Raw genomic sequence first — 21,755 nt, 5'->3', positions numbered from 1 at the left:
GACAAGGATTGCACCTGTCTTACTCACTTTTATATTCCCAGGGTCTAGAATAGACGACTGAAGGCAATGTTTGTGCTAAGAAATAAATAAAAATAAGGAATTGGCCTGGCAAAGACAGTGGAAGGAAAGGTGTTTCAGACAGAGGGAGCAGCATACGTAAAAGCTATGCGGCAGAGAACATGAAATGTTCAAGGAACCAAGCTGAATCGTATCAGGCTCACAATCTGTATTAGAGACTTTTTTTTTTCCTGAAGAGGTAACTGGAAATTTTTTAATCAGGGAAGTGATATAATCAGGTTTATTTTTTTATATATTTATTATCTCTCAGGAAAAAAATATCTGTTGCTAATCAGGAAGAAAGCAGTCATTCACTCATTCATCAAATATTAACTGAGTGGTATTTGTGTCAGACACTATATTGGGCACTAGGACACAGGAGTAGAGAGACAAGGAAGCCCTGCTAGAACTTGCAATGTATCAAAAAGGATTTATGTTAAAAGAGCGAAGAGAGAAGCTAATTGGGCGACTAAGAGAAAACACGTACTTGCAAATCACGGCTCTGACACAGGACGTGTGCCCAGAACATATAAGGACCTCTCTCACGCCTAATACCAAGAAAACAGTGCTCCATTTTAGAATGGGCAAAAGACTCGTACAGTCACCTCACTAAAGACGGCAAACAGGCACATGAAAGATGTATTGCGCCAGTAGCCATTAGGGAAAGGCAAATTAACACGCATTATCACTACACGCTTTCTAAAATTGCTAAAATAAAAAATGCTGCCAATACCAAGTGCTGGTGAGGATACGGAGCACCTGGCACTCCCACAATTGCTGGTGATGATACAAACTGGTATAGCCACCGTGAAAAACAAGATGGTAGTTAACTGTTTTCAGTAACAGTCTATCGAGATAGAATTCATAGGGCATATAATTCCCCCATTTAAAGTAGGCTGTTCAGTGGTTTCCAGTATGTTTACAAGTTGTACAACCATCACCCCAACAAACGTGTTTTGTTTTCCCCATACCTCCCCAAACCCTCCCAGCCTCAGGCAACCAATCTACCTCCCCAATGTCTACCAATCTATGTCCCTGTGGATTTGCCCATTCTGGACATTTCTTATGAATGAAATCATACTATATGTGGCCCTTTGTGACCAGCTTCGTTCACCTGGCATGTTTTCAGGGTTCACCCATTTTGTAGTAAGGGTCAATACTTCATTTCTTTTCCTTGCCAATAATATCAATTGTATCTTATTTATCTATTCATCAGTTGATGGACATTCGGATTACTTTCGCTTTTTGACCATTATGAATAATGCAGCTAAGAACACTTGCGTACAGGTGGTTTTCTTATAACATTAAGCATAGACTCACCATATGATCTAGCATTCCCACTTTTGGGTACTTGCCCTAGAAAAATGAAATTTATGCTCACCCAAAAACCTGTACACAAATATTTGTAGCAGCTCTATTCATAATCACCAAAGACAAGAAACAGCCCAAATGTCCTTGAACAGGTGATGGATGGCCACAGTACCTCCATATGATAGAATACTACTCAGTAATAAAGAAAGAACTATTGACAGATACACACACGTCTTGAATGAATCTCAAAAGGACTATGCTAACTGAAAGAAGCCCATTTTAAAAGAGTTAGATGCTATGTGATTCCATTTACACAACATTCTTGCAAACACAAAACTACAGCAAGGGAGACCAAGTTGGGCAGAGGGGGACAGGGAGACAGGTGTGGCTACAAAGGGATAACATGAGGGAGTTTTGGGGGAGTGATGAAACTGTCCTGGATCCTGATCATGAAATGGTTACCTCAAAAGAGAATGCGTGTGTGTGTGTGTGTGATGTTAAAAACCCACAGAACTATATAGCAGAAAGGTCAATTTTACTTTCTATTAATTTTTAAAATTTTACGTGAAAAACTTAAAGCTATGGTTAAGAAAAAAAGAAACTAATGGAAAGACACACACGGACTCTCCCAGCATCTTATGCTCCAGCTTTGGATAGTAAGCGTTCCTTAACTGCATGCCCATCATCACCCATCAGTCACCGTGCCAGAGAGCTGATCTCAGAACAAATGACTTTGGCCATCCTAACACAGATGGACAAGGTATTCTGAATCCAAATGTGGGTGTTTTTGCACTTAAATACTAGCATGCCTCCCATAACTGCTTGGGATAATTATGAATCATTACTAAATAAATCAATCACAATAACACCCCACCTAGAGTTTAAGACACAGGAATGCCTAGGTGGAAAGCACCTGATTTCAGGACTTTTTGCCCGGGGCTCATATCCTAAACCACTACTGATTTTTGTTTTCTGTGTGTTCAAGATGTCTTAAGTCTGTCAGGTGGCCTTTCCATACTTCCCATTTAAGCTGCTTTGGAAGAAAACAGCCTCTCTTTGGACCCCCCCCCACCCCCCTTCTTGCCTCTTGTTTATGCTACATAGCCTATATTTAACTTTAGATGATACCAAACAACTTCCAAGTTTGAAAATCCAGGGTTTTGGGTTACAGTGAGAAACACAAGGAAACATCACTTTAATTATGTAGATTTTATATATGAAGTTTATTACTCTGAAGCAAAGACTGAGTCCAAAACTTCAGGAGGTGGTGGGGGGACAGAAGGGGGGAGTAGTACACCCCAAAATGTCAGGATCATTATTCTAAAATCAACAAGAAGGAGTTGGGGCACCCAGGTGGCTCAGCCAGTTAGGCGTCTGACTTTGGCTCAGGTCATGATCTCACGGTTCGTGAGTTCGAGCCCTGCATCGGGCTCTGTGCTGACAGCTCCAAGCCTGGAGCCTGCTTCGGATTCTGTGCCTCCCTCTCTCTCTGCCCCTTGCCCGCTCACACTCTGTCTCTGTCTCTGAAAAATGAATAAACGTTAAAAAAAATTCTAAATCAACAAGAAGGAGCTGGTTGGTAACCAAAACTGAATTGAACTTGGGAGTCAAAAGACACCAATTTGAGTGATCATGGTTTTGCTTATAATCTAGTCAGACTCCAAAGAGATAATAAATAATAACCATAGTATGTTAAAAATGACATAATAAACAGTGTCAGTAAGGTATGTTAAATGGTGATAAGTGTTATGGGGAGAAAAAAAAAGTAGTAGAGTAAGTGAAGGGAAATCAGGTAGAATATGGGGAAAATCTAGGTTGAACGTGGGGAAAGAGGTGAATTCTAATTGTAACGGGGTGGTCAGGATGGTCGCATTGAGAAGATGATGTGTAAGGACACGTTTGAAGGAGGGGAGGTTAGCCACAGAGTTAGCCACACAGATATGTGGGGAAAGCATTCCAAGTCCAGGGAGCAAGTCCCCTAAAGTTCCCTAAAGGCCCAAAGACAGGGATATTCCTAGCATGTGTCTACTAGAAACCTCCAAGCAGAGATGTCAGGCAGGTAATCAAACAGAGAGTTGGGAAGAGAAGTCTAAGCTGGGAATAAAAACTGGAGAGTTACTGGAATTCAGATAATAGTGCTGTGAGGCTGGATGAGATCATCATCATCATTCTTTGAACAAATATTTAATGAGTGCCTGTGTGTCAACTCTGTGCCAAAGAGAGGGGAAAGAGAGAGAAAGAAACTCAGCCTCACAAAATACTCCACGGTTCAACTCTAGTTTAAACAGAGCAATTGAGGGGAGGCCAGGGGGAAAGAAACAGAGAGATAATCCCCAGTCATGGTTTAAAAAAAAAAAAAAGGCCAAAGAAAATTTAAAGAAAGATTTAGTGTAAAATGTAGGTTAATACTAAATCTGATTCTTAAAAAAAATTTTTTTTAACATTTATTCGTTTTCGAGAGACAGAGAGAGGCAGAGCATGAGCGGGGGAAGAGGCAGACAGAGGGAGACAACAGAATCCGAGGCAGGCTCCAGGCTCTGAGCCCTCAGCACAGAGCCCGACGCGGGGCGCGAACTCACAAACTGCAAGATCACGACCTGAGCCAAAGTCGGTCAACCGACTGAGCCACCCAGGCGCCCCGTTACTAAATCTGATTCTTAATCTCGGTGTTAAACTGCAGGGCTCTCTATGCGCAAAGTCTCAGATCATCACTGACACTGCTCATCAGCCTGTTCATTGAGAAATCCACGAACGGGAGTCGGAACGTACCTTCTTTCTGAAAGTTTCAAAGAGGAACTTTGGCTGCCCAACCCACGTAAATACAGATGCTGGCTGTGCCTCCCGCCAGCAATGCTAGATCAAGGCTGTTCCAAGACAGCGTTAGGTTTAGTTCCACATATCTGAACTTTTCTTTTCATCATAGCTGTTCATAAAAATGGGTATTTCATTCCTCCTGTATGAGCCGAATGTGGACCTCAAGAGGTATTTTATTTTATTGTTTTTTAAATGTTTATTTATTTTTGAGACAGAGAGAGACAGAGCATGAACGGGGGAGGAGCAGAGAGAGAGAGGGAGACACAGAATCCAAAGCAGGCTCCAGGCTCTGAGCTGTCAGCACAGACCCCGACACGGGGCTCGAACCCACGGACCATGAGATCGTGACCTGAGCCGAAGTCGGACGCTTAACCGACTGAGCCACCCAGAGGCCCCTCAAGAGGTATTTTAGAGAAGGCAGCATAATTTTGATGCAATACTAACAGCGACTCATGAGTGAGTGGGCTTTGCTTCAAAAGTTTGAGTTTGGAATATGTTGTTTAGGAACCCAAGAGACAACAAATGTCCATCCGAACCTGGGTGGCAGCTGAATTAACAGTCCCTCTAAACCCAGGGGATGGGATATCTGTACATGAGGTCAGCTATGTGCTGGAAACTCTGTTCAATGTGGGACTGAAATGTGTGACAATAACCAAACTACACTCACGGTTTATGTATACCACCAGGTTAGTTCAGGTTCTCTTGAAAGGAAACTAATTCTAGCTAACTTTCAAAAAGTGCAGAAGGGGAGAGAGGTACTGAATGATGCTAAGGTTATTCAACATGTTGGCAAGACGGATTAAAATTCAGGGATTATCAACGTAAGCCCCCTGACCTTTTGAGCCAGATAATTCTGCGTGATACGGGAGCTGTCCCAGACACTGCAGGATGGTTTAGCAGCCTCCCTGGCCTCTACCCACTAGATGCCAGCTACAGCTCTCTAGCTGGGACAACCAAAAATGTCTCCAGACGTGACCAAATAACCCCAGGAGGAGATAAAACGGCCCCCAGTTGAGAAGCCCTGGTTTAATGAAAAAAACACGGGAAAGGGAACGACTGAGCCGGGCCTCTGAAACCACTGGAAACAGAGACTGAAAACACCTTTGATTTCTAAGTCCTTTTTCTCTGCATTTTAGCTCCATTCTCAGCAACGGACACATGGCCACCAAACAGCTCCTGAGTTTTGTTCGTTAAAATCTAGGCCTCTGAACAAAGAATGAGTCTCTTTCCTAATTCCAATTTTTAAAAACTCCTAGGGAGGGATTCCGATTGCTCTGATTTGAACCTGGTCTGGGACCTGGAGGGGAGGGGGTGAGGGGGTGTTACCTGGCAACACGGCAGCATCCGCTGAAACCACCAGTTTGAAGTCAGAGGCGGGATCAGTTCCCAAAAGGAAGAAGGTGCTATTGGTGATAAAAGGTGGGTTTGAGGACAAAGAAAAAATAACAGGTATGTACCACAACCATTTAATATTGGATAATCAGCATAACCACTACAAATAGCCACGGTTATTAACAGTTCTTCACAATATTGAACTGGATTTGTTTTTCTAGATTCTAGTTCTTCACAATATTGAACTGGATTTGTGAGTAAGGTACTCTAGGAAGCATTTGAGTCTACTGGGAGACCATTATTAATTTTTGGATAAGTGGGCAGAGGACATAATATCTATCCTATGCTCGGCTGTTTTGTCACTGATGTATTTTAAAGTGAATTTCTGGACGGTACATTTAAGAAATCCACAGATGAAATCTGGGAATATTACTATTACTATAATATTACTGCCCACAGTCAGACATGACAAAGGACTGATGGTTGGTATGCTTTGTGGGTTACTAACAGAATATACTTTTAACATGTGACTCTGCCTAAGTCAACGGAAGACCATGATTGAACAACCATTGCCCAATTTGTGGGCTAACAGAAAACCAAATGTTTGCCTTGAAACTTTCCAATTGGGTTCAAGAATAAAACCCAGGAATAAGATAATATACACATCAAAAGGACATAATGCATTCAATTCAGAATTAAATGAAGAAAACAGTCTAAGTTAAAAAAATTTTAAGACTCTCCCAAAGACTAAGAGGAGATAGGACAGAGGAAATCCTTCCTGCTTCTCTCATTAGCAACTCCCAGAAATTATCTTCTGTGTTCATTCAAGAAGCACTTGCCCCTCGAGTAGAGATCGGACAGGGGCGGGGCAGGGCGGGGCGTGGGTATGCTAGCCTGAATCACAAATCTCAGCTTTGCCTCTCGTGGCCAGAACTCCTAAGGGGCTTTGCATGCATCTGTGATCTCCACAGAAGTAGGCTCGAACACCTGATTAGAACCTTATCTCGGAGGAAGCACCCTTTATTGGGCCACAGTTAAAGGAAGGACGGAGAAAACAGTCTAAAGGTGTAGAGGAGTCCTTTCAGTCCGCTTGATAGGAGTTGGGCCTAATGGTCACAGCCCTCTCTGTTCTTGGCTCTGGGCTATAGTTGGTTTTTGGGGCTACACACCCCAGGGAGCAACATAAAGAATTCATAATATTTTCGAAGCCCATCACTGGATTACTTAAATACGGCACCTTGGAAATCTCCAAAATCCGACGGTTACTAACAATCACATTTCTTCATTTTAAACAGACACCCAACAAAAAGGAATAACCAAGATTCTTCATCCTCCAATGGGGAAAAAGTGGCCCCACACTGTTAAGTGCCAAGCCAGAGGTCAGGAGGTCTCCTTGCTAATGCAGTAATAATGTGCCAGTTGGCTGTGATCAAACAACCATAAAGTTCTATCTTTTCTTATAAAAGACTGATGTTCAATCATTGCTTTTACAAATGACATGATTTCTCTCCACCTTGGAGAAAAGCATGCAAATATGTGAGTCAGTACTGGAGGGAAAACTGTAAGATTCCACCTTCCACCGCGGGGGACAATCCAGCCTAAAGAGAAATGATGGGCAACCCTCAGACTTCAAAAACCACGAGGCCAAGACCTGTACACTATGACTTCACTGCATCAAGCAGCACCCCGAAAGTGTTCCACAAATGTACACCGAGCGATTACTTCTGCAAGGCTTCTCCATGAGTCAGGAAGACTCGTAGATACACAAATCAGAGCAATGTTTCTCAATCTTCTCACTACAGATGGGAAAGCAGTTGCATAAATAATATCGCAAGTTAAGCAATCAACTTGTCAAGCTCGGCAACAGATAGTACAACTTCAATGGAAAACAGACTTCATGAGTCAAATTCATTTTATCATTGTTCTCATTTTTAAAAATTTACAGTAAGAAATAAAAATGTTCTTTCTTTCAGCTATTTGGTTATGGTAAAAAGAGACAGAGAGAGAGAGAACACTGAAGTGTTGTTTAGATGCGATTTCTATTAACTTTTAAGGATCCTTCACTCCCAACCTTTCAATACTAAGGACCCTGAATGGATGATCCACTTTGTCTCTATTTTTCAACACAACCATTTATTTAATGTTAATCCCTTTTATTTAATCTTAATACCTTAGGAAATGGCTTCTCAACTCTTCACTGAAACTATTCTCTACATGATAACCGGCTGGTCTTTCCTCTGTTGCATGATTCTTAACCGATTATTTAATCAAAACTCCCTCTTCCTTGGGATCCATGGTATTCTAATCTGTACCCTTTACCCTCTGAAGGCGCACCCCAGGAAGAGTCCTGGCACCTGGCTAAAGGAGCTCTTTTTAGCACCTTTCTCCCTAAATTTGACCTGTGGAATTCACAAACATCCACAAGGCAGCATATGCAGGAAACACGGCATATGTTTTGTTGGGTGAATGCACCGTTGTCTTAGGAATGTTCTCCTCCCATACTCACTGTTCAGTATTCAATGACCTCACTCAGCTTCAGCCACCCAAATTACCCCGGCAACTCCTTAGTGTTTTCTACTACTTTTGCCATTATTGTTATATATAATCAGGTATGTTTACATGTGTTTATTTGTGGATGCCTATCTTTGTGGCCCAGCGGCCTTCTGTGGCCTATATTAATAAAAGCTAATATTTATTGAACATTTACTATGAACGGACACTACTCCTAACTATTTTTGTAACAACCCTATGAGGCAGGCACTTAAAACCCCCATTTTACCAAGGAGAAGACTAACACACACAAAGGTGAAATGACTTGCCTGAGTTGCACGGCCAGAAAGGGCCAAAGCTGGGGCTTGAAATCGAGGCAGACTAGAGACCAGCATCTCTGTGTGCCACACTCACTGTATGTCTTTACATTGGTCCATTGTTTTCTTTTAGATGATGTACTTGGTGGGGTACCTGGGTGGCTCAGTTAAGTGTCCAACTTCTGCTCAGGTCATGATCTCAAGGTTCGTGAGTTTGAGCCCCACATCGGGCTCTGTGCTGAGCTCAGAGCCTGCAGCCCGCTTCTGATTCTGTGTCTCCCTCTCTCTCTGCCCCTCCCCTGCTCATGTTCTGTCTATCTGCCTGTCTCTCTCTCTCTCAAAAATAAATATTTTAACAAATGTACGTGATATACTTGTCAAAGGCAAGCACTATTTTCTTCCCAACTATTCTCCCAGTGCCCAGTAGAGCGCTCGGACAAAAATAAGGTATGTTAACTACACGAGTTCAAGATTTATACTTTGCGTTTCTTTTATTTCTTTCACTTGATTCACTATATTCATTCAACAAATAAATGCTTTTTTCATTTCTATTATGACCACGTGCTATAGACTGAAAACCAAACAGGATATGGCCAGTGCCCTCAAGAAGTAGGGAAAACTAACAGTCAACATTGTAGTTATAACAGACATAATTACAGGCTGTGTCATTTCGGCCAATGAACAAACTAGCACAATTTTCTATGGGTCCAGAATGTATATAAAAATAAAATTTATAAAATATTTACAAAGAACTTTGATGTACCGGGGGGTAGGGTGACAAAACCCTGATCTGAATTATTGTCCTGCCACTTTGGGGCTTATGGTTCCAGTCAAATCAAGTTGGGTTCTCTGAAGCTCATGTCTCTTACTCATCTATAAAACAGGGAGGCTTTCCTAAAAGGACTGTTAAAGTCAAGTGAAAATGGCAAAATGGAACATTTTTAAGAAACGCTGGCTATTATACACATACTGAGACCTCACATGAGCCCCATAATAGCACAACCCTTTGTCAACAGAGCAGAAAGCAATGTCCTCAAATATAAAAAACATGATTTCTCCAAGACTACGTTCAGTTAAGTACAAATACCGGGCAAGTGCAAGTATATAAAAAAGAAGGTGTAGTTTGGAGCAGTAAGGTTTCAAAGGAATGGATCATTTTTTTAAAAGAAGAGTAATTGGCTGGCTGAAAGGAAAATGGAGGGTGTTGAGGACGGGGCATCACCTGTCTAGAGTCATCTAGGGAAATAAGACCTATATGATGAAATGGCATAAAAGGAAAAGGAAAGGGAGAGAAAGACTAGCAGTGGGGCGCCTAGGTGGCTCAGTCAGTTAAGCATCCAACTCTTGATTTTGGCTCAGGTCATGATCCCAGGGTCGTGGGATCGAGCCCTGCGTTGGGCTCCGTGCTGAGTGTGGAGCACTTGAGGTTCTCTCTCTTCCTCCCTCTCTCTAAAATTTAAAAAAAAGGGGGGGGGGAGGCTTGGATGATCTTTAAAAAAAAAAGGGGGGATATAGTGACCAAGCCAGGGAGAAAGGGCAAAAGGCAGACAGAGAGTCTATCATTCAGCCAACAAGAAGCAAGTGCTTGCCACAAGCCAGGCATTGTGTCTGATGCTGGAATACAATGGGAGAACATAACACACGTTCAGCCTTTGATCTGAAGAAGCTCATAGTCCAGTGGGAATGGCATAAACAGGTTTAAAAAAAAAAATACAAAAATCCAAACCGCGCGAAGCACCATGAAGAAAGTAGCATCAGGGGCCCACATGTTATGTACGAAAGGAGGACCTAGGAGGGAATGCAGGTCTAGGAACTGGGTAGACAAAGAAGCAAGAACGTTTTCACTGAAATCGGGTGAGGGAGTAAATGAGAGGATCCAAGGGGCCTCTCAATTCCGTACTTAAGAAGACTAATCTTTCACCTTTTCTGTGAAGACCCTAAGAAGCATGGGGATGGGAAGGAGGCAGTTGCTGTCCTACTTACTGTTCTTGAGCAATTGTCTCCTAGATCTATAAAGCATAAGGTGTCTGTAATCTTTGGGTTTCACTTTCCCAGTGTAATTCTCAGAAAGTACATCCAGGCCACCAGGTAAAACTACTTCTCTCCCCCATGACAGATTCCTTAAAACGTCCAAGGACAGCAAAACCTCAATGAACACAACTTTAAAAAAAAAAAAAAAAGAATGTGGCATACTGGGAACGGCCATAAAGTTCCTAGAAAAATTCATGCTCTAATATGCAATGATTACAATCCAAGAAATACCTCAAAATGTGTGCTTCCAATGCTAACTGGAAGGTGACTGACCTTAATACCAAGTAGTGGGGGAAAGGAGCACTGACGACTGCATAAGCACTCTCAAAACTGCTCATCTTTCTGTTCATCGTGTGTTTTAAGAGAATCTTGAATGGCCAAGATTCCTAGATAAAATGTCAATGTTTTGAACTGGCCATGGCATTTCAAATTCTCACTCAAAGATTCATCAAATCATAAGCGAACTTATTAAGAGAAACGGTTTGAAGGGGGTTTTCAACACTACGCACTGAATCTCACAATGGATACCAGCCTGATGAGCAAATGTAATAAAAATGTGTAAGGAGAAAAAAACCTGTAAGACATATTTGATAAAAGAGAGATGTTTTAGCAGCAGTCTACATGCATTTTTAAAAACATCCTATCCAGTGTGCAAAGCAACTGAAAATTACCTGAACTATAGTTTTCTAAGCTGAAGAGGAAAATAAATTATTTTTCCTAGCACATAAAGAAGAGTTCTAGTCAGCAGCAATATTTTAAGGGCTACTTAAAAAAAAAAAAAAATCTACTCAGGGTATAATCCCCTCCCCCACCCCGCAGTCTTGTCTCCAGTGCAAATTATTGATTTGCAGATATAAGTATTCAGAAAACAAACATCTGATTATAGCATAAGGTATTGCTGATACAAAAGCCTTTGTGATGAGAAAACGCAAGATCTCAAATCTAAGAAGGTAAAACACCAAGTAGCAAAAATGAATCTTTTAGGAACTATCAAGCCAAACAAAAAATAAAATTAAATATAAATTCAAGTTTTAGACTGTGGTCAATTGAGGTCTAGACAAAACCCTATGTTTGTTCACTGCCTAGTCTCCAGTCTGCTCCAAGTTTGAAAAGGTAATTGAACACAGTCTATAATTACTGGATTAGACACAGATGGGCTCTGTACATTTCAGGGGGAAAAAAGCACTGTTTTGATTCATTTTATGATTGCCTGTAAGGTCAGACTTTTCAAAATGTACTTTCATCTGTTAAATGGTTTCTCAAATTCCCTGGGGTATATCTTCAATAACTGTGATGTTTTAAGCAATTTGGGCCTATCAGATCCTGTCTTTGAATGTAACTAGCTGCCCATTTTCTAGTATTATAAATGTGCATGTAGGTTAATTGCTACATCTCTTACATATTTTCTGAAGTTGCAGTTTTGGGGGAAAAACTGAAAAACTGTACCCCTTTTCCGACAGGAATTGATTATGTTGGTGGAGATTTCCAAAGCAGGGGGAAAAAAAAAACAACTTAGGTATTTGATAATAAATGATTTAGGGTCATCTAAAGACGATGAAAAATATTTTCTACCTGACTCAAGTGAAAAACAGAAACAAGGAAACATCAACTTTTGGACAAAAATTGTTAGGCATAAAGTTTAGATTTCTTACAACTGAATAATGTATAAAACATGAGAACACATGCGTGACTCAAATCCTATGCATTTTTATATAATAACTATAAATGCCTAGGACATATATTGTCCGTGCTAACACAAAAAGGAAAACTATTTCCTAATCTAAAAGAGGAAAATACCTAAACATAGCCTTTTATATCACTTACAATTGGTGATGTCGTTATATAGCAATGTATTATAAATTCAGAGTGGAAAATAATACCTAACTTGGAGAAATGAGATTTTGGGTCTCTTTAGGGTAGTGCCTACCCTATTTCCAAACATCTCATATTAAAACAATTTATTCAGTAGAGCTAGACATGAAATTTTTAATTGTGAAAATCTGTGGCATACCCAACAGCTTGGGTTGAAATGCCAGAAAAAGTCTTCTTTGCTTAGTGTACTTAGCCACAGAAAGCAGCTTCTCAGGCTCAAGACTCGGTCAGAGGAGCCCCCACTCCACCACACTGCCCCCAGGAAAAGCTGTAGAATATTCCAAGGACGGCTCTGGACCAGCGGTAGCCAGGCTGCCAGCACATTCTTCATTTCATTCCTACTTTTCGTAATGTCACGGTATGGTATCACATTCTACCTTTTTAAATCTCCTTTCCGATTACAGCTTCATTTTCTACTCCCCAAATTCACTTCAGTTAGCTACCTTGTGGTCCCATGACAATAGAAACACCCTAATACCCCAAAAATTAAGACGACAGTGTAGGATAAGGAATAATTCCATAAAGGTTTTTTTTTATATGTTTTAGGAAGTCAGTTTTGTGTGTTTTAACAGATAAGGAGGAATTTAATAATAAAAATTTTTTTAAAACCTTAAATTGAAATTCATGAAATTACGCATGTAAGCAAGAAGTCCGTATACTCAGAAAAAGATTTACAGTCATGTAGTAAATTTACTGACCCTCTGTAAGATGCATGAATGTGATCTACTTTTAAGTCATCTCTATGCCCAACGGGGGGCTTGAACTCACAACCCCGAGATCAAGAGTCACACGCTCTACTGACTGTGCCAGCCAGGTGACCCGAATGCGATCTACTTACAACCTCCTCTTCTCAAAAACCAAGGAGTTTCTAAATCACACAGACGACCTTGTGTTTTTAAAAACACTCTAATTTGAAAAGGGAAAACTGCACAAATGTTTATATCACTATTTACGTAAACACGGCTATCATCTACAAGTGGTCCTATAAAATGTTGTTGCAAATATCACGATCTCACATGTACTAAAGAAGTGGTTTAATAAAAAAATTAAATCTATTATATATTTGTTATATCCTTATATAAAACTGCTGCTTGTGTAAAGCTGCTTCTCCTTTACATTTCACATATATTTGGATTTTCTTATAACAATTTGCTAACCATAAGATACATTTGTATTTAAATGACTAGAAGCTCAGAGTACAACGTAAATGCTGTAGAAAATTATTAACAATTTCCGTCCGTTTTCCCCATAGAGCTCACACACAAAACCAAGATAATATCAGAATAAGGCACTTGTACAAAACACCATGACAGAACTCGGCGTCGTTACTGTGTGTTTTATACTTTCCTTCCTAAGGGTGTATATAAAAACTGACAGCAACAAGTCAACCAAAATGGTAAAAACTGCCAAGGAGGGAAGTTTCTTTAGGTAAATCTATTTGTGAACTTAAACATGACTTTCACAAGACCGGTTACCGAAAACCGTGCTTTAATGTAGATTATAAACACGCAACAACTTAAGAGGTTTTTTGAAAACAAGATATACATGCTATAAATTAATTCCGTTCTTCTTCCGTTCCTCCCTCCTTCTCTTCCTTTCTGCCATAATTTCATTTCCAAAGCCACAGAAAATATATTCTGAAAACTTATAGCGTGTTGAATTTGATGTGTGTTATTCTGCGTTGATGCCCGAGTTTCCCCTGACTCTAGCTCACAAGCATTTTGCTCACATACACATGCACTTTACTTTTTGACATTAATGTTTCAAATAAATTGCGAGCTTAAAATCATGAAACTGACTATAAGAACAAAAGCCTGGAAAGATTTCTTCCTAGGCTTTCTCAAAAAAGGCCTTTCCTTTTTTAAACAATTTACATGATGTTTTATGGTCCTTTTAGAAGAGAATTATAGTAAATGGCACTCCAAGTGGGTTGTGTGAACCCACAAACCACTCCTCATAAAAACTGCTATAATTTTCCAGGACAGGGACAATAAAATATCATACATACGCCAAAGCTAAATCACGGTGTGACCACAGTAACAAACACATTATTTTCATGAAAATTAAGCATGATAAAGCTAACAAAGAGATGACAAAGAAGAAAACTTCTGACGGCTTTTCCTCAATCTACTTAGTACTTACACAGCGTTTACAGAATTTTCCTCCATTTCCTAAATGGCTTGAAATACAGGTGCTAATCTAGTACTCAAGTTTTTATGTGTCGTTCATCTGTTTCCAATGAGATTAAGAAAATAAGTAACTTCAACTGCAGCTCAAGGAACACTTTAAGCCAACCTACCTACCTAAAATTATTAACATTTTTGTTTCTAATCAAAAGTTAAACTTTATGGCAAGTTCTAAGGAAATTTTGAGGAGATGCATTTCCCATTTCAGACCACTAGGGACCAATAAGTGTCTTCCATTCCCAAAGGAGTAACTTCGCAGTTGTTAGAACTAACACCCTGCAACCGTGAGCAGCAGAACCCCCTTCCGAACAGAACCACACTCACTATCTGTAAAGCAGAGGAGACCTGAACACTGGATAGAGAAAAATGGGCTGAACGAATGAGAGTTTTAAAGGATGAAAGTTGTCCAAATGGTGCCATTTGTTAATCACCATCTACCCTGAAAAACTTCCCAAGGTCCCTTTTCCCATGGTGGAATTATCAAACATTGAAACTGAAAAAGAATATAAAACCATGCTTTTCTGACCTGGGGGTGGGAAAGATGGTAATGCCACACTGATACAGAAAATAAAGCCTGCCTAATACAATTCACTGGCGCTGATCACAGCAGCTTATTGCTAAATCAGGCATAGTACTGAAATTAGGATCGGTAAGCCAAGCCAAAATATCTACAAAAGAATCTCATTTACAGAGAGTTATCTTATGATGCAATAACCACGGTAAGAAGAAACAGCATTTTCTACTTCAATCTGTTATGATTAATTCTGGTTAGAGAGAACTATTTAACATATTTACAACACTCCTTTAGAGCAAAACCTTGGGAGAGAACTGGAATGAAATAGTATAAAGCCCTGAAAAAAAAAACCAGATACAAACCTTAGTAGACCTATTTTACTGCTTTTTAGATTCTTAGCTAAAATGGATGGCTCTTTCTAGAGTAACAAATGATGCTAAACTTTATCCAGTATTTTTGCACATAGCTCCAAGCTCCCAACTCTTTCCAAAAGGCCACTATAATTTGAATTTCAAATTTCTAGGAGAATATGGCAGTGATTCCATTAACTGCTAAGACACTGAACACAAATCTGTTCCTCCTTCCACAACCACACAAAATATAAATAAGAACAAGACAATGAGTTAGAGAACAAAATAATACACTGAAACGTATACTTGTCAAATCCTGTCATATAAAAGTGGACATTTTTATATGAAAAAATATTTTTGCTCCTAAATCAAACTTTAATAGGACACTTACAAATATTTATACTATTAGATACAAAGAACAAATAGTCACATTTAAATAATGTGCTATTAAAAATGAATTCATTACTCTTGAGCTTAGATAAAATTCTGTATGATAAAATATGTCATTGTACTCGTTCAGACAATGCAGTGAGCCTTTGTTTGTGTTTATTGGAAATGCCTTCCATATTCTGAGGCTCCAAATCAGAGCTTCCCAAATGGAATCTGCAGAGAAAAAACACTGATTCCAAAAAGAAGACTGTGCAAACAATACACAGTTCCAAGATAAATAAATCTATCCAAACCAACTACACTGTTCTTCCAGGTTAATCAAAGACTCCTGCCCAGCGAAATATATCTTCCAGAGAACATAAGATGTCCGCACGTCAAAGGCTTACAATTAAAATGATCTTCAGAATTTAAATTTTTTCATCAGCCCAAACACAACAATGAACAGTTTATCTAGTTGTACAAATAGATTTAAAGAATCTTGGAAGATGTCAAATACATTCAACTCATCCTACAAAATCCGATCTGACTCCTCCTCTGTTCACCAAAGTCGACCTACCCACCAAAGCCACCCCTCCACTCTGCCCACCCCACTCCACTGCCTTTACTGGACTCTATGCTATTTGTCTAATATGGCAAAATCCTTACAAGCAAAAAGAGATTCACTGGATCTCTTTTGGCTCCACGGCCTGGTTTCCTTTCAGTCCACCTCACTGACATTTCTTTGGCCCCACAGCACGGGGGTACAAGCCGATCTGCATGGCTGGCTACACGGACATTTCACGAAGCCTTTACAATTGACCACACAAACACAATACCACAATGTAGGTCAACTTGTGCACTCAAATACCAATGTGAAACTTATATGGAAGTAAAGTATAGACATAAATCTGAAAGGGTAGAATTCCACCCAATGATCCTAAAATTATTTCAAGGAATCAATCTCCAAGAATGCATCATGAAATCAGAAGAGCCCAGTTAAGCTTTAAGAGGGGGAAAAAGAAGAAAGAAAGAAAATGAAAGACTTTAGAAGCGGCAGCAAAGGTTTCACCAATCATTATATCATTGAGAGGGCTCAAACTACAGATGAAGTTAGAATACAGAAGATTGTAGAGAGGGCATTTAAAATTATTAACTGATCAAAAATTTGTAGTTGTCATTAAAAAAAAAAATACAACTTAGCAATTCAGTTCAGAAAGAAGAATATCCCCAGGAACATACACATCTGTTTAATATTACAAGCCAACTGTCAACATCCTAAGTGAAGTTTTAATTTAATATTTTTTCTTTCTTGATGTTTTACCTTTAATCAATGCCTCATGAGAGTATCAGCTTTCTATAAGAAACTGTTAAATATAAAGAAATGTTATTGTAGCATGTTTATAAAATCATAGTTCGAGAACTTTTTATTTTTCCAAAGCCTGACCACAACTTAATTATCTGCAGGACATTCCAGGCTCACAATTGCAAGCTCCAGTTCCCAAGCAATTTTAAACAATATCTACTGTACAGGACAGAGGGTACACAACAGACCGCAACACGGTTATATTTCCAAAAGTCAGCATTAGGCCCTTTAGACATGGTTTTTATTTTCATTAAACAATATTTGTTTCCTCACTAATCATTAAATGGTTTTCATCACTATTGCCCGTTTTCCTTTCACATGCCGGCTGTTAGCATCAGTGTTTGTGTTCATAATAAATAAAAAAGTGACCCACCCGGTTATTTAAAAATGAACACACACGATGTCTGGTTCAACGAGTGTTAGAGATTCGGCAACATACTCACACCCTGAATACTGTTCTATTTTCATCTGGACTCTAAAAAACTTTCATAGAGTAACAGACTCTGTACATACTCCTTTAAATCAGGTTTCAGCTTCATGCCTGCTTATGTTATTGTGGGCACACAGATCTAATCAGTGGTTCAAGACATTTACGTGGGAAAATGGAAGAGGAAAAAGAAAAGACAGCAAGTTCATATTCCTGACCATAATGGAGAGGAGTTGAAAATACTGCCAATTCCTACAGACGGATGAGAAAAGCAGCCTGATTAAAAGTATCATGCCAGTAACTGACCAAAATGCGGGGGAGCTACTAACAGAGCATTCCAGAACTTTACCAAAGACTCTGAGGAAGGAAATTAAAAAGAGAGAGAGAGAGAGAGAGAGAGAGAGAGAGAGAGAGTTGTACGCTATGAGGTATCAGGAACAATTTAAAAATATGTCAAGCGTGGAAGAAACAAAGCTGCTTCAAAGTCAGAGGTAAAATTAACAGGCAATGGAAAAAATAATCCAATAAATAATCTGGAAAATCTTCAAGAAGTCTGATACTTGCATCGTTGTACTGGAGCCACCAGAGTTTTCAGACAAGGAAATGATTTAAGTCCAAACAAACTAATTTTCGATTTCGGATGAACTGCCTCGGAGAGACAGAGAAGGATACACAATGCACAGCATGTACAACGTTTATTAGTTTCTGCGTTTATCAAATACTTTATCACACTTCCTACATGCCAAGCACTTTCAAAGTGCTTCGCTCCTTTAATCTTCCAAAATTAGGTACCACTTTACTCCCATTACCCACAAGTCACCCACCAGTAGGTAGGGGAGCCCAGAGTCCATGCTCAAAGCCACCACGCCACAAGCCATCTCAGGTGACATTACCTTCACCAAGGTAAGAAGAGGTCCATTACTGGAGGGACCCACGTGTCTAACTTCCCTGACTCCCCTGGGGCCCTCTTCTCATTATGAAAATCCCCTCCGGCAATTCTGCTCCTTCCTTAAGGCCTCAACCTCCGCCTACGCTCTGATGTCTCCCCATCTGCATCTCTGGCTCAGAAACCTCCCCCCGAGGTCCACTTCTGTATTTACAACTGCCAAATATGTGTCCCTTGGCTTTTAAGCAGGCACCTCAAATAACTATAAAACCGCACTCATTCTGGCCACCCGCCTAGTCACCCACAATTTAAAACCTCGAAGTAGTCTAGGACCCACTGGTTTTCATCTCCTACATCTAACAAGTCCCAAATCCTGTCAAACAGACCTTGGATCTGTCCTCTGTCCTCACGGTCACTGGCCTTCACTGCGTCTCGAGGACACGTGAAGGCGGTGCCAGCTCAAGCCGTCTTCCTCCTCGCTGCCAGTCCTTCTCACCTCTGCCAAGTCCACCCATGGCCAGCAGTAGGATCTTTCCAAAATCCGTACCCGGCCGCGTCCGTCCCGGCCCCAACCTTTTCCAGTTCACCATGGCCTTCGGGATAATGCCCCTCCCTTCCCGCTCTATTCTCCTTCAAGGCTCAGCTCGAGACTCACCTCTCCTGGGAAGCCCTTCCCCCTTCGGCCCCTCCCAAGTGAAGTGGTCTTCACTTCCACCTCCAGACCCATACGTACTTTGAGAACAGCAATTATCACCACGCGCTGTAATTATTTGCCCCTGGCGCTCTCTTTTCACTAGACTATGAGTTTCTCCCAGTCTCACTCACGGTGGCCTGCCTGATACCTGGCTGCATTCGTGATGTATGCTGGAGGCTCGATAAATAGCGAGTGAGGAAATGAAAGAATTCATTCTCAGAGATACCCTCCGTTTCAAGCGATATTAAAAATCTAAGGCGGAGTGAAAGGGCACAATCTCGAGTGCAAGTACCTTTACTGTTGGCCACCCATATCCGCCGCTCTCCTCCTCCTGGAAAGAGCTCCCCGAATTTCCTTGGAAATCATTCTTCCCCTACTCTCAGCTATACGAATCGGGTGGAAGGGACACTGCTCCGCTGCAGGGCTGGGTCCTAAGTAAAAGCCAAACTAAGAGTATGTCCTCTCCCCTTGGGGACAGGGATGGATTTAAAAATAGGCTTACGAGTCAATTCCAAGATTCTGATGGATACTACACGGACCGGGCCCCTCTCCTTCCCTGGAAAGAGCAGTATGGGAAGCCAAGTCTGCAAGGACTACAGCTTTCTGGCCAGTGTGAAGCAAGAGCTGGGAGGTGCCCTAAGCGAGATGCTAACACCATGAACGGCAGAACAGAGAGGGTGAGAAAAGCCAGGCCTTTGGCGACACTGTCGTGTCCCCTGGGTCCAGCCACGCCGGAGGTGAAGTCATACCACGAGACTTTTCGAGTGTTGTATAAATCAATACATTCCCATGATCATTTAAGCAAATCTGCACTGGGTTGTCTGTAACCTGGAGCCATAAGGCTGCTGATACAGTAAGGTAGGGTTTCTGGGAAGAAAATCAAGCGACACATTTGAAGGAATGCACAGGAGAACGAGGCAGAACAAAGGGTGAGAGTGGCAGCAAGTCAAACCTGACAGGCGATGGAAACCGTCAACACGGTGCCCCATACACAGGTAAGAGAGAGACTCAGGGTGCCCGCCATGCCAGGCGGCAGCAACCAGGCCCTCATAAGGGGTTGCCTGTGAGCCCCTTATGAAAAGAATAAAGTTTTATAAAGAGCTAGAAAAAGAAATAAAAAAATAACAAATGTTTCTTTTTAAAAAGGCCTTTATGAGAAAAAGAAAAGGCTGTGGGATAATTTAATCTGGAGAAAGCAAGTCCTAGAGGCAATTTAACGTGGTGAAGGGTTATTTATAAGGAGGTGACTAAACAGCTGCTCTCCAATTTCACAGGGAAAAGAATTAGAGGAAATTGATTTACATTTCAGTCCAAAGCTGAGGCAGGCAAAAGGAAGAAGTGCTGGAGGGAGAACTGTTAATGACGAAAAAAAAAAGCTAAATTAAAAACTGGGTTTTTTATGGCTTTTAAAAGATGGAAAATCACCTACGTTGATTATTTTAGTTTTCAGTCCAAGTAGTAAACACGTATTTGAGAATGCCTTCTAGTCGTTTACTCACATTCCACGTACCGAATCCCCACTGCGGGCCAGGCGCGGACCTAGGCCCTGGAACACAAAACCAATGACCGAGTCACTGCCCCGTCTCAAGGCTGTGGTGCCGCGAGGTGAAATGCCGAGAAGCGTCAAATCAGAGTCCCACCTCTCCCTCTCCATCCCCCACACCCAAAAGCAAGCGATAGGGTTCAGAGATGGCGCAACAGCACTTGGATGGTTAGGCAACGATGCGATCATTAAATGAGAACCCAAAACGGTACGGCGAAGGTGCCACGGCTGGAGTTCCTTGCTTAATGAGCAAATGCTTTGATTTCAGAAGAAAGAGACTAGGAAAGGAGAGAATGTGCCTTTGAAGATGGGTAGAATCTGAGTAAGTGAAGGGGGGTGAGCCATCCAAGCGAGAGAAACAGCAGGAGCCAAAAAAGGAGGCGAGAAAGCGGAGGAGGCTGGTTTAAAGCCGGCGGGATGACCGAGGAAGTGTAGGGCGTAAAAATGGAAAAGAGGGTAGTACCAGCCTTATAAGGGCCTTTGAACGCTGGCCAAATAACCAAATTCACTGTGTGGGGAGTGAGCAGTACTGAATGCTTCTGAGCAAAGTAACACGATGAGAGCAGCGTTCTCTGCACAGCGGCTGGGCTGCAAGGGAGATGGGGGGCTCAGAATGGTTGCATCATCTCGGCTCAGGCTCAAAATGGCGAGGGTCTGAACCCACATGGAGGAGAATGGACGAGAGCGCGGGAAGCACCAGGCGTTTACTCACTTCGTCCATTTCGCAAATATGTGTGAAACTCCACACGGCGCTCTGCGCTGTGATGGGGACTAGAAGCCAGCCCCTGTCCTCTCCCGGGCCGAGAATTAACTGGCTGGGGAGGCTAGGAAAGGGGGGACCGACAGACACAGCTGCAAAAATGGTGCTCGGCGTGGACCAGTGTCTGGTAGGCTCTCATTCCGAGAATTTTATTTACACAAGCTGGAACAACAATAAAATCCCAAAATGTAAACAAGAAAAACCAATCCTCCCAAAATATCACTTCATGTGTATCATGGGAGACACTGATTTTTGTTGCCGGTTTGAGTCATGGAAAAGTATAGAAGCAAATATGCCCGTACTGAGTGAACGGTACCAAGTAATGAAGAGAAAAAAGGCTTTATAAAAAGAGAAAAGATCTTTTTTAGGACTGAAATGTTTCCAGATTTCATCTTTTGACATAACTGAGATATAGTCACAGATTTCCCACTTACCCACA

General features: G+C 41.2%; 1 protein-coding gene across 3 annotated transcripts in view; it reads right to left on the bottom strand.

Annotated features, from left to right (window-relative positions):
- Positions 1-21,755, bottom strand: part of STX18 (syntaxin 18) — a 119,115-nt gene that overhangs the window by 81,880 nt on the left and 15,480 nt on the right. Inside the window, exon 2 of one of the 3 annotated variants that reach the window (XM_078446264.2) lies at positions 18,258-18,326. The exons of the other annotated variants lie outside the window; for them this stretch is intronic. Within the exon in view, the coding sequence (XP_078302390.1) occupies positions 18,258-18,326 (69 nt within the window). The remainder of the gene's footprint in view (positions 1-18,257; positions 18,327-21,755) is intronic. 3 annotated transcript variants of the gene reach the window in all.

The sequence above is a fragment of the Panthera onca genome, chromosome B1 (genome assembly GCF_046562875.1).
Source record: "Panthera onca isolate mPanOnc1 chromosome B1, mPanOnc1 haplotype 2, whole genome shotgun sequence".
In the NCBI taxonomy this organism is placed as follows: domain Eukaryota; kingdom Metazoa; phylum Chordata; class Mammalia; order Carnivora; family Felidae; genus Panthera; species Panthera onca.
The sequence above is the reverse complement of the archived record's forward strand: the minus strand, read 5'-3'. Positions and strand labels throughout refer to the sequence as shown.